The sequence below is a fragment of the Pelobates fuscus genome, chromosome 1, assembly GCF_036172605.1.
Source record: "Pelobates fuscus isolate aPelFus1 chromosome 1, aPelFus1.pri, whole genome shotgun sequence".
Classification (NCBI taxonomy): Eukaryota; Metazoa; Chordata; class Amphibia; order Anura; family Pelobatidae; genus Pelobates; species Pelobates fuscus.
The window spans coordinates 208,330,511-208,344,526 of NC_086317.1; the positions used below are offsets into that span (position 1 = coordinate 208,330,511).

General features: G+C 48.0%; 1 protein-coding gene across 2 annotated transcripts in view; it reads left to right on the top strand.

Moving 5' to 3' along the window:
- Nucleotides 1-637: 637 nt before the first annotated feature.
- EYA3 (EYA transcriptional coactivator and phosphatase 3) overlaps nucleotides 638-14,016 on the top strand; it is a 125,640-nt gene continuing 112,261 nt past the window's right edge. For both annotated transcript variants that reach the window (XM_063454067.1, XM_063454076.1), the window contains exon 1: nucleotides 638-812. In XM_063454067.1, the coding sequence (XP_063310137.1) occupies nucleotides 658-812 (155 nt within the window). In that variant the 5' untranslated portion in view covers nucleotides 638-657. The remainder of the gene's footprint in view (nucleotides 813-14,016) is intronic.

A 14,016-nucleotide genomic window follows, 5' to 3' on the forward strand; every position in this document is an offset into this window, starting at 1 on the left:
GCCATCAGTAAAGGCTCTCTGTTAGCCGGATACAGACTGGGAATTCCTATCCCGGTACGGGCTCTCTGTGAGCTGCAGGGATAGAGGGCCCCCAGCAGAGTATGGGAACCCTCCAGGCCGGGTGGGAGCTGGCTGTCACTGTGTGAGCGGGAGAGCTCCCATCCCATACAGGACCCGACCGACCACTAGGGGACGAATAATAAACGGGTTTACCCCACACTGAGCGAGCTGCTTGCTATACTCAGACAGTTGTCTGTAACGTCTGAACAAAAAAAAAACCCATCAAAATAAAATGACTGTGATCAGCTGCATGTAATTTGTAAAATAAAATCTGCTATTGATGCCTGTCAGACTCAATTGCCCCCATTTCTTACATGAACAAATACAGGATCATAACCCGCAACCAACAGAGCAGAAAATAAACATCCCGCCCTTTCCGATGGGTACACTTCCTGGTCCGGCCGTTCTTATCTTCCGCCGTAAACACAGGCTCTCATTCCTGCGGTCCGGCCTCGCTCTGGTCTTGCCCCTCCCTCAAACCGCCCTTTTCCGCTTCACCACGCCTCCGCCAATCAGAATGTCCGCTCGAGCTCTCTCACCTTTCAGCGGTTGGACGCGATGCATTCATAGGCCTATGGATGCATCGACCGTGACGTCATGTCGCAGCGTGTCGACGCGTCCCCTGCTCCGGGCGGAAGTGCCTGCAAAGTAGCTGCGGACTGGAGGAAAGGTGATCGATCAGTGGCTCCCGAGCACGGACCACCTGCAGGATCTGGGCCCCGGTGTGTCCGGTCCCTGTCCCGGGGCAATAGGTAAAGGAACGATAGCCGGAGCTGGGTCTGCGGGCGGAGTGTTTCCAGGCTGCATGTGGCTGTGTTATGGTATGGTGAGCCCCGCCTCCAGCCTACTCACACACACTGTACGGGGCCTGCCACTCAGCAACCCTCCCTGAGCCTCACACCTCCACTAAATCCTACCTCCCTGTATGGGGTGGTTAAATCCTACCTCCCTGCATGGGGGGGGGGGAGGGGGAGGGGTGGTTTAAATCCTACCTCCCTGCATGGGGGGGGGGGGGGGGGAGGGGTGGTTTAAATCCTACCTCCCTGCATGGGGGGGGGGGAGGGGTGGTTTAAATCCTACCTCCCTGCATGGGGGGGGGGGGGGGGAGGGGTGGTTTAAATCCTACCTCCCTGCATGGGGGGGGGGGGGGGGGGGAGGGGTGGTTTAAATCCTACCTCCCTGCATGGGGGGGGGGGGGGGGGAGGGGTGGTTTAAATCCTACCTCCCTGCATGGGGGGGGGGGAGGGGTGGTTTAAATCCTACCTCCCTGCATGGGGGGGGGGGGGGGAGGGGTGGTTAAATCCTACCTCCCTGCATGGGGGGGGGGAGGGGGAGGGGGAGGGGTGGTTTAAATCCTACCTCCCTGCATGGGGGGGGGGGGGGGGGGGGGGGAGGGGTGGTTTAAATCCTACCTCCCTGCATGGGGGGGGGGGAGGGGTGGTTTAAATCCTACCTCCCTGCATGGGGGGGGGGGGGGGGAGGGGTGGTTTAAATCCTACCTCCCTGCATGGGGGGGGGGGAGGGGTGGTTTAAATCCTACCTCCCTGCATGGGGGGGGGGGGGGAGGGGTGGTTTAAATCCTACCTCCCTGCATGGGGGGGGGGGGGGGCTAAATCCTACCTCCCTGCATGGGGGGGGGGGGGGGGGGCTAAATCCTACCTCCCTGCATGGGGGGGGGGGGGGGCTAAATCCTACCTCCCTGCATGGAGGGGGGGGGGGGGGGCTAAATCCTACCTCCCTGCATGGAGGGGGGGGGGGGGGGGGCTAAATCCTACCTCCCTGCATGGAGGGGGGGGGGGGGGGGCTAAATCCTACCTCCCTGCATGGAGGGGGGGGGGGGGGCTAAATCCTACCTCCCTGCATGGAGGGGGGGGGGGGGCTAAATCCTACCTCCCTGCATGGAGGGGGGGGGGGGGGGCTAAATCCTACCTCCCTGCATGGAGGGGGGGGGGGGCTAAATCCTACCTCCCTGCATGGAGGGGGGGGGGGGGGCTAAATCCTACCTCCCTGCATGGAGGGGGGGGGGGGGGCTAAATCCTACCTCCCTGCATGGAGGGGGGGGGGGGCTAAATCCTACCTCCCTGCATGGAGGGGGGGGGGGGGCTAAATCCTACCTCCCTGCATGGAGGGGGGGGGGGCTAAATCCTACCTCCCTGCATGGAGGGGGGGGGGGCTAAATCCTACCTCCCTGCATTGGGGGGGGGGGGGGGGGGCTAAATCCTACCTCCCTGCATGGGGGGGGGGGGAGTAAATCCTACCTCCCTGCATGGAGGGGGGGGGGGGGGGCTAAATCCTACCTCCCTGCATGGAGGGGGGGGGGGGGGCTAAATCCTACCTCCCTGCATGGAGGGGGGGGGGGCTAAATCCTACCTCCCTGCATGGAGGGGGGGGGGGCTAAATCCTACCTCCCTGCATTGGGGGGGGGGGGGGGGGCTAAATCCTACCTCCCTGCATGGGGGGGGGGGGGGAGTAAATCCTACCTCCCTGCATGGGGGGGGGGGGGCTAAATCCTACCTCCCTGCATGGAGGGGGGGGGGGGGGCTAAATCCTACCTCCCTGCATGGAGGGGGGGGGGGGGCTAAATCCTACCTCCCTGCATGGAGGGGGGGGGGGGGCTAAATCCTACCTCCCTGCATGGAGGGGGGGGGGGGGGGGCTAAATCCTACCTCCCTGCATGGAGGGGGGGGGGGGGGGGCTAAATCCTACCTCCCTGCATGGAGGGGGGGGGGGGGCTAAATCCTACCTCCCTGCATGGAGGGGGGGGGGCTAAATCCTACCTCCCTGCATTGGGGGGGGGGGGGGGCTAAATCCTACCTCCCTGCATGGGGGGGGGGGGGGAGTAAATCCTACCTCCCTGCATGGAGGGGGGGGGGGGGCTAAATCCTACCTCCCTGCATGGAGGGGGGGGGGGGGGCTAAATCCTACCTCCCTGCATGGAGGGGGGGGGGGCTAAATCCTACCTCCCTGCATTGGGGGGGGGGGCTAAATCCTACCTCCCTGCATGGGGGGGGGGGGGGAGTAAATCCTACCTCCCTGCATGGAGGGGGGGGGGGGGCTAAATCCTACCTCCCTGCATGGAGGGGGGGGGGGGGGCTAAATCCTACCTCCCTGCATGGAGGGGGGGGGGGGGGCTAAATCCTACCTCCCTGCATGGAGGGGGGGGGGGGCTAAATCCTACCTCCCTGCATGGAGGGGGGGGGGGGCTAAATCCTACCTCCCTGCATGGAGGGGGGGGGGGGGCTAAATCCTACCTCCCTGCATGGAGGGGGGGGGGGGGCTAAATCCTACCTCCCTGCATTGGGGGGGGGGGGGGGGCTAAATCCTACCTCCCTGCATGGGGGGGGGGGGGAGTAAATCCTACCTCCCTGCATGGAGCTGCCACTTAGCAACCTTCACTGCATCCAGGGGGCTTCTTATTATATGCTCCTATGTTTGTGTAGTATCCACAAAAATCATATTAGCCTTCCGCTATGGTTAAGTGTGTGCCCGCTTTTATATATTACAATACTTTGGAAGTGGTTATTTTACAATCTCCTTTTTAGGCACTAATGATTTTTATTCTTTTGAGATGTGTGGGTGCATTTATTTCCTGATTGTTCTGTGCCCTATCTGATGTGAGCCTTGTTACAACCTGCTATATAGTGGTTATGGTGCTCTGATATAAGTAGTCAAACATTTTGTAGAGCAGCTCAGTAATGCAGGACCTGGTGGCAACTGTGCAGAAGTCAAACTGTACAAAGAGAACCAATTTTTTTTTTAGGAGTATCCTGTTTTAAAGCACTGGCACTGTCAAGCCGAACTTACCTTTCCCCAATGGATACCTCTTCTCTCCATCTGTCAGGATCTGTTCTTCATTTCTTCCTGTCTGCTCTAGATTTCTTTAAAATCATAAGACAAAGTAGGGACTATTTGTCTTATAGAGGTTTCCTACGCCTGACCAACGGAAGAGCAAAGTGTGCTTCATTTCCCATGCTCAGAGCAATTTTCCCACAATTCTCACCTTTCCTCCGTGTTCCCGCGATTCTTCCTGTCAGTATTACCAAACAACCTGTCATTTAGACAAAATACTGGCAAAACGATCGAATTTCGTCCTAACAGAATGAGAACAGTTTCTCCATTCGTGTTACGACATATTTTAGGACTTTATTTGTATCAGAGTTTTATTCTAATGAATAAAACTCAATCCTATTTGTGCCGCGGCTGCATCTTGCAGCCGATTAGATCGCTCCCTAATTCCCATGGTATCATGGAGCTATCTACCAAAAGGCGGAAAGACCTTAATTGGTCTTTCAGCCAAATTTACTAATACTAAGTAAAGTAAGCCGCCCCCCAGGTGACCAAGGGTCTCCAAGCCCCCCCCACTCCACCCATCCCCAAAAAATTAATAAACCCCTACCAATCCCCCGCCTTCTTTTTTCTAAAAGCTTCTTTTATCAGTCCCAAAAAAGGCCATTTAAAAATCCATTTACCTGTCTCATTTTGAAAATAAAAAACCTAAGCGCAAAAAAAAAATCTGAACAGTACAGACTGAGCTCCGCAGGGCGGGAAAAGCCTTCCCATGCCCTGCAATTAGGCACAAAGCATTCTGATTGGTTGGTTTAAGCCGTGTTACGACACATAGGTATTTGGGATAATGACCACAATCACACTCCTATCAGTAATCACACTGTACATGATGGGATTTCACTGATCCCTGCATATACTGGCTGCCTGAGATTGATAGGAGTATGATTGCTGTCACTATGTTCAGTTAAGGTCAGATTTGTGTAGAAATTGTGTTGCTTTATCAAAACTTGAATGCACAAAATAATTTTTACACACCGTTATCAAGTGCAAATCCTTCCAAACCTTAACTTCAGTAATAGACTGCGAATGGTGGGCTAACCTGCATCAAGATATCATTTGCCATAAAAGGCTGATCTAAATGGATACCTAATCTTCACCAATCTCTGTACCACCTCTAATCTCTCCAATGTTCCATTTTCTTTATCTGATCACCATCTGCTGACCTTTGACATCGGCATACCCCATACCCAAATTTCACCACCCTCAACTCTCCAATCTCCACTGCTTTGATCTCCAGCATTTCTCCACCAAACTCTCCTTTTACTAATCTCAAATCTCACTTGCCCTAACTCTGGAACCTCATTCTGCAACTCCACTCTCTCCTCTCAACTAGACCTCATGGCACCCCCTATATTTAAACGCAGCATGCTTTTCAAATTACAACCCTGGCACACCAAGCTGACCAAATATCTCAAAAAATGTTCCAGAACTGCTGAACGCTGTTGAAGAAAGTCTCACTCTACACCTGACTTCCTCCACTATAAATTTATGCTGCGCTCCTACACTCTGGCTCTTTCCTCTACAAACTTAAATTACAACACCCTCATAAGCACATGGTCCCACCAACCCAAATGCCTATTTCACACTTTTAATGCTCTACTTCGCCCTATTGCTCCCCCTCCTTCTACCACACTCTCCGACTTTGCAATTCACTTCACTGGGAAGATTTCTACAAGCAGGGAAGATATCTCTAACCTCTATCCCTCCCCTTCCAATACATCACCCAACCACATTCACTCCAGTGTTCTATGCTCATTTGCACATACTACAACGGAAGAGGTTTCTGCTCCGGTCCTCCCGCCCCACGACCTGTTCCCTCGATCCTATTCACTTATATCTCATCCGCACTCTGTCTCCCTCTCTTGCGCTTCCTCTCACTAAAATTTTCAATCTCTCTCTTTCCTCTGGCACATTTCCTTCACCCTTCAACCATAACACCAATTCTGAAAAAGGCCAACCTTGACCCCAACTCCCCATCCAACTACTGCCCTTTATCACTACTGCCATTTGCCTCCAAGATCATTGAGAGAGTTGTGTATGCTAGATTAACAGACTTCCTTGAATCCAACTCTCTGCTTGACCCGTTTTAGTCTGGATTCCGCAGTCGTCACTCTGTTGAAACAGCTGTGACCAAAATATCCGACGATTTAATCGCTGCTCAGTCTCGCGGCCATTACTCTATCCTAATTCTCCTTGATCTTTCTGCTGCATTTGACACTGTTGATCATCAACAGCTTCTTCTCATTCTCCATAATCTCGGTCTACGAGATGCTGCTCTCTCCTGGTGCTCCTCCTTCATCTCCCAGCACTTTCTCTGGCTCTGCTTCTTCTTACCAACCCCTTTCTGTTGGCGTTCCCTACTTGGTCCCCTACTGTTCTATACTCCCTTGGTAAACTCATCAGCTCCTTTGGCTTTCATTATCATTTATATGCAGATGACACGCAAATCTACCTGTCCTCTCCTGATCTCTCTCTGCCCATCTTGACTCGTGTCTCTGACTGCCTCTCTGCGATTTCCAACTGAATGGCTGCTCACTTCCTTAAACTCAACCTGTCCAAAACAACTTCTGGTCTTTCCTCCCTCAAGTGTTGTTACTCCTGTGTCTGTCTCCATCCAAGTCAACAGCACCAGCATCACCTCTTCCTCGCAGGCTCGCTGCCTAGGTGTTCTCTTTGAGTCCGACCTCTCCTTCACCCGTCATGTCCAATTGATCGCCAAATCCTGCCGCTTCCATCTCAAAAACATAGCTCAAATCCGCCCCTATTTAAAACCAGACACAGCTAAGGTGTTGGTCCATGCCATTGTTCTTTCTCGCCTTGACTACTGCAATCCCCTTCTCAGTGGTCTTACGTGTTCCCAGATTGCACCACTGCAATCTATAATGAATGCGGCGGCAAGGCTAATTTTTCTGTATGATCGCACCTCCCCACTCTCAGTCTCTACATTGGCTTCCAGTTAGATATAGGGCTACATTAAAGATTCTGGTGCTGGCTTATAAGTCCCTACATAATGCTGCTCCAACCTAGCTATCCTCCCTAATCTAGAAGCATGTCCCGTCGAGGCCCCTGTGCTCTGCCGAAGACCCACGTCTGTCCGTACTCTCACATCTGATGCTCGCCTCCAAGACTTCTCCAGGGCTGCACCTTTTCTGTGGAACTACCTTCCCTTCTCTGTTAGACTTTTACCCAGTCTCCGCATATCATTTAAACTTAGCGGGTTTTCATATCCCCCATGACTCCTTGTCAGGTTTATAGTTGATCCAGCACGCAGAATAGTATTACACCTAGGACTAAGGATAACGTCTAACCGGACCTTAGAATGGCCGGATTTAACGTACCGGAGAATAGTCAAAATACTTGCCGAGGTCAGGGACACAGAATGAGACACAACGATGAGTAAAGCCAGGTGTCAAGGATACCAGAAATCAGGGAAGTCAAAACGAAGCCAAAGTCAAATACCAGAAAAGGCAATCCGGAACACACTCTCAGATAACCAGCTAGTGGAAAACACGACAGGCCATCTTTAGTAGTGGAAGCATTGAACAGAGCAGTGGACCCCAGGTGATACGTGCCATAGGAATGCACTCTTTGCATCATAACCTCTACTGTGCACCTTAGTGGTTATGAGGCTTGGAATGTTACTTTAATCTAAAAAGGAGAATATATATACTGTATATACTTGGAGTATAAGATGAGTTTTTTGGCACATTTTTTGTGCTGAAAAAGCACCACTCGTCTTATACTCAAGTGAGTGTCTGTATTATGGCAACTTGCATTGCCATAATACAGACCAGGACCACCGGGCTCATTACAAGTTACTTACCTTTACAGCAGCTCCCTTCAGCTCTGTGCAGCTCCCCTGTCGGCTCCGTTCTGCTCACAGTGAAAGTCTCGCGACACACGCGGGCGTCAGTGTTGCCACGGGTTACCGTGGCAACGCTTCGCGCGGCACGCAGACCGTGAGACATACACTGTGAGCAGAACGGAGCTGACAGGGGAGCTGCACGGAGGTGAAGGGAGCTGCTGTAAAGGTAAGTAACCGCTCGCTGCCAACCCCCCCACTGAACAGCCAATGCCACTGGACCAACAGGGATTCATATAGCCCCCCTCCCTGGCCAGGCAACAAGCAGGGAGGGGAGACAAAAATTAAATATTAAAATAATAATAAAATAAATATTAAAAGAATAATAATAATAATAATAATAAAATATAAAAAAATAATAAAAATGCCCTCCCCCTACCCAGTTTACACACACTACACGAACACACACACACACTCTGCATCATATACACACAGAGTGTGTGTGTGTGTATATAATGCAGAGTGTGTGTTTGTATGAATGCAGAGTGTGTGTGTGGGAGGGGCATATGGACATATATAAGGGACTCCTCCCTGGCCTACCTCACCGTCATTGGTCTGGCGATCTGCATGCTGCTACTTCCAGTGCATACAGACTGCCATCTCACCTACTACCTGTCCGTGAAAACTGCTGTCTCCTGCTTTCTGGATCCCCTGGTCTTTGTGGCTCCATTCCGTTCCTCCAACTGTTTCCCGTATGGCCTTCCGATCCGGAAGCTCCAGTCTGACCTCCGACCCCGTGGACAGAGCAGTCGCATCGGCGCCATCCATTGGCGTATTCACTGTTTGGGCTTTTCCTTTCAATTACGTGTTTGATATGCGGACACGAGGGCCCTATTGGCGCATAGAGTATTTGTGTGCTTTTTTTCTACGTATCCGTTCGGCTTGTTTTCATACGACTGGGTCGTGTCTATTCTTTGTTCGGTGGCCTGGTTATTACATCCGCGTCCAGTTCGGCTCTTTACCAGACGAACGGGTCGTTTAGGCACACAACTGTGTTCGCACGTAATCGTGGTATACAGACTTGTGGGCTCTCTAAGCGTTCGTGCCCTTTTCCCACTCATTCGTTTAGTAAGGGGGATTCAGTAATTTCCCTACGAAATTCCCTAACGAAAGCTTGTGAGAAATCCTGTGACCCTACTGATTGCCTCTCAGGATGTCGTGGAGAATAGCACGTACGCATACAGCGATATATCTGTTGTATTGAAATCTAGGGATCCTAGACTAAGTAATTGTCTATCCCGGATTTTGTCATTGCCTTTGGGATTTATAGGGATGTCAAATGCTCTGTGCACCCTCAAATGAGGGAGGAGTTGGACCTCTACTTGCACAAGCTGGTGGACTTAGGCAATAAATACGGTGGTTCATCATTTTACGATTACTAACTGTCCCTTTCTGCGAGGGTATCTGCCATTCTGGCTCCGTTCAACATCAAAACTGATTGGAGCAGAATGGACACTGAGCTGTTTTGCAGGCACTTCACCTGACTGAGGACACCAGCTTGTGCGCATCCACCATGCATGCCACAGACTATTGTCCCATCTGTCCCATCTCCCCCGACATCACTCCTAACATGGCTTTCCCAGGCGCCCGAGCGAAGTTTGACAAACCGGCAAAGGATAAGCTTGGTCGTGTTATTGTATATTTAGGAAAATCTCAATGAAGGTACCTGCGGTTATAGTGCTTGCCGCTTGTTGCATGGATGTTCTCACTGCTTTAGGGCCCATGCAAATAAAATGCATTCCAAACCTTATCTGACCTTGGTAAATGTTCGTTCTCTGGCTAGCTCTTTAACCACTCACCCTTCCAGACACTTGGTCAATTTCCTAACGGGGTTCACGCTTGGTTTTCATACTGGTATTGTTCACATACCAGCAGGTATTGTGGAGTGCAATAACCTCCAATCAGCTATTTCTGATATGGACGCTGTTGATACACTGTTACACAAAGAAATAGGGGAAAGTTTCTTATTAGGACCATTTAAGAAACCTCTATTCCCCAACTGGAGGACTAACCCCAGGCCAACAACGATTGATCATAGACCTCTCCGCACCTCACTCTTCTGGAATCGCCAGCGTTAACTCCATGATTTCCTCAGTTTTGCTGCAGTATTCCACAATTGACAACGCAATTGACGCAATCATTACAACAGGGATTGGGGCCTGGCTCAGTAAAACAGACCTTCAAATTGCTACTCATTCAACCAGCTCTGTGGCATCTGTACGGTATCAAATGGAAGGGTCTATACTACTTTTTTGACAAGACTTTTCTTCATCCTAAGATTTTTGACACCTTCGCTGAGACCTTGTGTTGGCTTCTATTGAACACCTGCAGGTGCCATACAGTAATCCACTACCTGGATGACTTTCTGTTTATTGAGAACAATTCCACCCCCCAGCCAACTTAAAGCAATTAGGCTATTTCATGCCTTAGGTGTACCAGTCTCTCCCAGCAAAACTGAAGGTCCCCAACACCCATAGTCAGTTTCCTGGGTATTCACCTCGATTCAGTGGTCTCCTCGATTCAGTACTCCTGTTAGATAAAGTAAGTCATGTCATATACATATTATCAACCAATAAGTCCCAGTTGGTTCCTGTTATCACAACGAGATACAATCACTACTGGGTTCCCTGATTTTTGCTATACGAATCATCCCGCAGGGTAGAGCCTTTATCTCCAGACTCCTTAGCCTATTGCCCGTTTTTTTCCAATTTTCTTTCTTCTTACCCAATCAAGACCATACTTAACCCCTTAAGGACCAAACTTCTGGAATAAAAGGGAATCATCACATGTCATGTGTCCTTAACCCCTTAAGGACCAAACTCCTGGAATAAAAGGGAATCATCACATGTCATGTGTCCTTAACCCCTTAAGGACCAAACTCCTGGAATAAAAGGGAATCATGACATGTCACACATGTCATGTGTCCTTAAGGGGTTAAAGGCATACACAAAGGCAGCGGTCCTACTCCGCATCAAAGGTTACCCGTTGACAAACAGCTGTTCAAGGCCATATCGGACTTGCTAGAACCTATCACCAATACGGTCATTAACGCAATAATCTACCTAGCCTTTTTGGGGTTCCTGAGACCATGCAAATTTACCATCCATAGCAAAAATCACTCGTATGAATGCCTCAAACACTCCTACTTGGTTAGACACCACAATCATTATGTACTGTCACTACCTGGTACCAAGACTAGTCAGCTGGGACAACCGGTTCAGATCACATATTACCCTATGCAAAACAGATGGTGTCTAGTGAAGGTTTTGGAGGCTTATCTTCTCACCCTACCTACACCATCAGACACACCTTTGCTGTCACTTCACGGGGCAGTCCTAACTACATCAAAGTTCATGTTGTACGTACGATTGTTACTAACAAGACTGGGTTTAAATCTTAGTAAATGTTCAGGATAGGGGCCGCGTCTATGGCCTCCAGGCAGGACATACCAGTCAATGTAATTAAAGGACCACTCTAGGCACCCAGACCACTTCAGCTTAATGAAGTGGTCTGGGTGCCAGGTCCAGCTAGGGTTAACCCATTTTTTTTTTTATAAACATAGCAGTTTCAGAGAAACTGCTATGTTTATTAATGGGTTAAGCCTTCCCCCTAATCCTCTAGTGGCTGTCTCACTGACAGCCGCTAGAGGCGCTTGCGTGATTCTCACTGTGAAAATCACAGTGAGAGCCCGCAAGCGTCCATAGGAAAGCATTGTAAATGCTTTCTTTCCTATGCGACCGGCTGAATGCGCACGCAGCTCTTGCCGCGCGTGCGCATTCAGCCGACGGGACGGGGCGGAACGGAGTCGGAGAGGAGGAGGAGAGCTCCCCGCCCAGCGCTTGAAAAAGGTAAGTTTTAACCCTTTTCCCCTTTCCAGAGCTGGGCGGGAGGGGGTCCCTGAGGGTGGGGGCACCCTCAGGGCACTCTAGTGCCAGGAAAACGAGTGTTTTCCTGGCACTAGAGTGGTCCTTTAAATCACTAAGTCGATGGAAGTCATCCGCCTTCTCAGTATACATACCGCAACCCATACAGGAGATGCGGAGGGCTTTTGAAAAAATGTCATCTTAAGGTATTTTCTTTGTATTATGTTCATTATATTAAAATTTTCGTTGGCAAGATACTTCATCCCTTTTGCCCACTTTATTTACTGGCCTACCGCATACGTCCATTCCGGCACACTTCATCTGACTTTGTCCTATAACATGTTACGTCACTGCACGACTTTGAATCAACATATCGATGGTTGCACGAACACAAATAAAAAATAATTTTATTTTTCTCTCTCTCTCTCTTTCTCTCTCTCTTTCTCTCTCTCTCTCTCTCTCTCTCTCTCTCTCTCTCTCTCTCTCTCTCTCTCTCTCTCTCTCTATATATATATCTATATATCTATATCTATATATATATATATATATCTATATCTATCTATCTATATATATCTATCTATCTATATATATCTATCTATATATATATATATATATATATATATATATATATATATGTGTTTGTTTGTTTGTTGGGGTTTTGCACTCCAGCTTTCCTCTCTGTTAAGTGCCCGGTACTCAGCTGCACAAAAATATAATTTCCAAATGAAGCCAGCACTCAAGGACTTGTGTAAAAAACAAGACTAGCTTTTAATCCATAGTCATAGTCAACGTTTCAGTTTACATCATCAAACTTTTATCAGGACATAACATTTTTTTTTTTTTTTTTTTTATTATGTCTTTATTGAAAAAGTTTTTCATTGTTATTTAACATAGACAACGAGTATGCTGAAACTAATACAGATCAACAAGTGTACACAAGTATCAAACAAATATATAAGTGATAGATGGTACATAATCAAACACAGTAATCGCATATTCAATTATAGACCAGCATAGCAGCATACTAACATAGATTGACCACGAGAAAAAAAAAAAAAAAAAAAATTCCTTAGAGCATCCTAACAAACAACTCCCTTTCCATGAACTGAGGTTATTGGCTTCTGTTTTAATTTTATCCCTTCTTTCTCTATCTATACAGATATCTACTATAGCCATAAGAGAACTATCCAAATAATATACTATATTTGTCTAACCATTCACAATACCATCTCTTTTTCTTAGAAGTAAAAGTCGCATTATTGATCAACTCATATTCCATTGATAATTGGAATCTAATTTGGTCTATCAATAGTCTTTTTTCAAACGACTTAGATACTTTCCAGTGTCTTGCGATAATGATTTTAACCGCAACCAAAGAATGAATGGCAAAACAGAAATCTCTTTGTGAATCGAAAGACAAATTCAGATGTAAAATAGCCGAAGCAGCATTCTCCGGAATTCTGTTTGTAGTCATTAATGAGAAAATATTAAACGCCCAAGACCAGATAGACTTAACAGCTGGACATGTCCACCAGATATGTATGTAAGTACCTAAATGGCTACCACATCTCCAACAAGTTGGATCAGAAGAGTGAAACATTTTAGCTAGTCTAGCAGGTGTATAATACCATCTATAGAGAACTTTGAAGTGGCATTCCGACAGGTTCAGACAATGGATATATTTATTCACCCAACTCAAAGAGGAGTTCCAGTCGTCTAAAGAAATTTGCAGTTCTAAATCTTGTTCCCACTTCTTAATCAAACTATGTGGGGACTCTTTAAGAACTTCCAGCATTGATAAGGCGACAGACATGCTCTTTTTAATGGGTTGAGACTTAAATATAACTTCCAACTTTTTCGCATAGATAGACGATTTGAGCACATTTTTATGGATATAGTTTTTTATCCGCAGATAAGTAAAAATTTCCCTGCGTGGAATGTGGAAAATATCAATAATGCTCTGAAATGGCAAAATATTATCTCCTTGCATAATTTGTGAAAACTTTATTCTATCAGCGTTAGCCCAATTCTTTAAAGAGAGATCTTCTATAAGAATTTGCAGTATGTCAATTGTGCATGATTTGGGTATCATATTTTCTAGGGCTAGTTTTTTCTTAATTAATAACCACTCTTCTAGGATTTGGAATAGTATCGTTGAGTTCTTAAACAAATTCATTAGAGAGTTCTTTGTAACTATCCACATCGAGTGTTGCAGTCTGTCTGTTTGGACCATTTCAGATTCAATAGTATACCATGATTCTAAGACCTGCTCAGGGTCCTGAAGGAGGTAGATATGTCTAATAATATTAGCATGATAACTGTAGGTAATACTAGGAAAGTTTAAACCTCCGTTAGACAGTTTTCTAGTTAATATCTTTTGAGCAA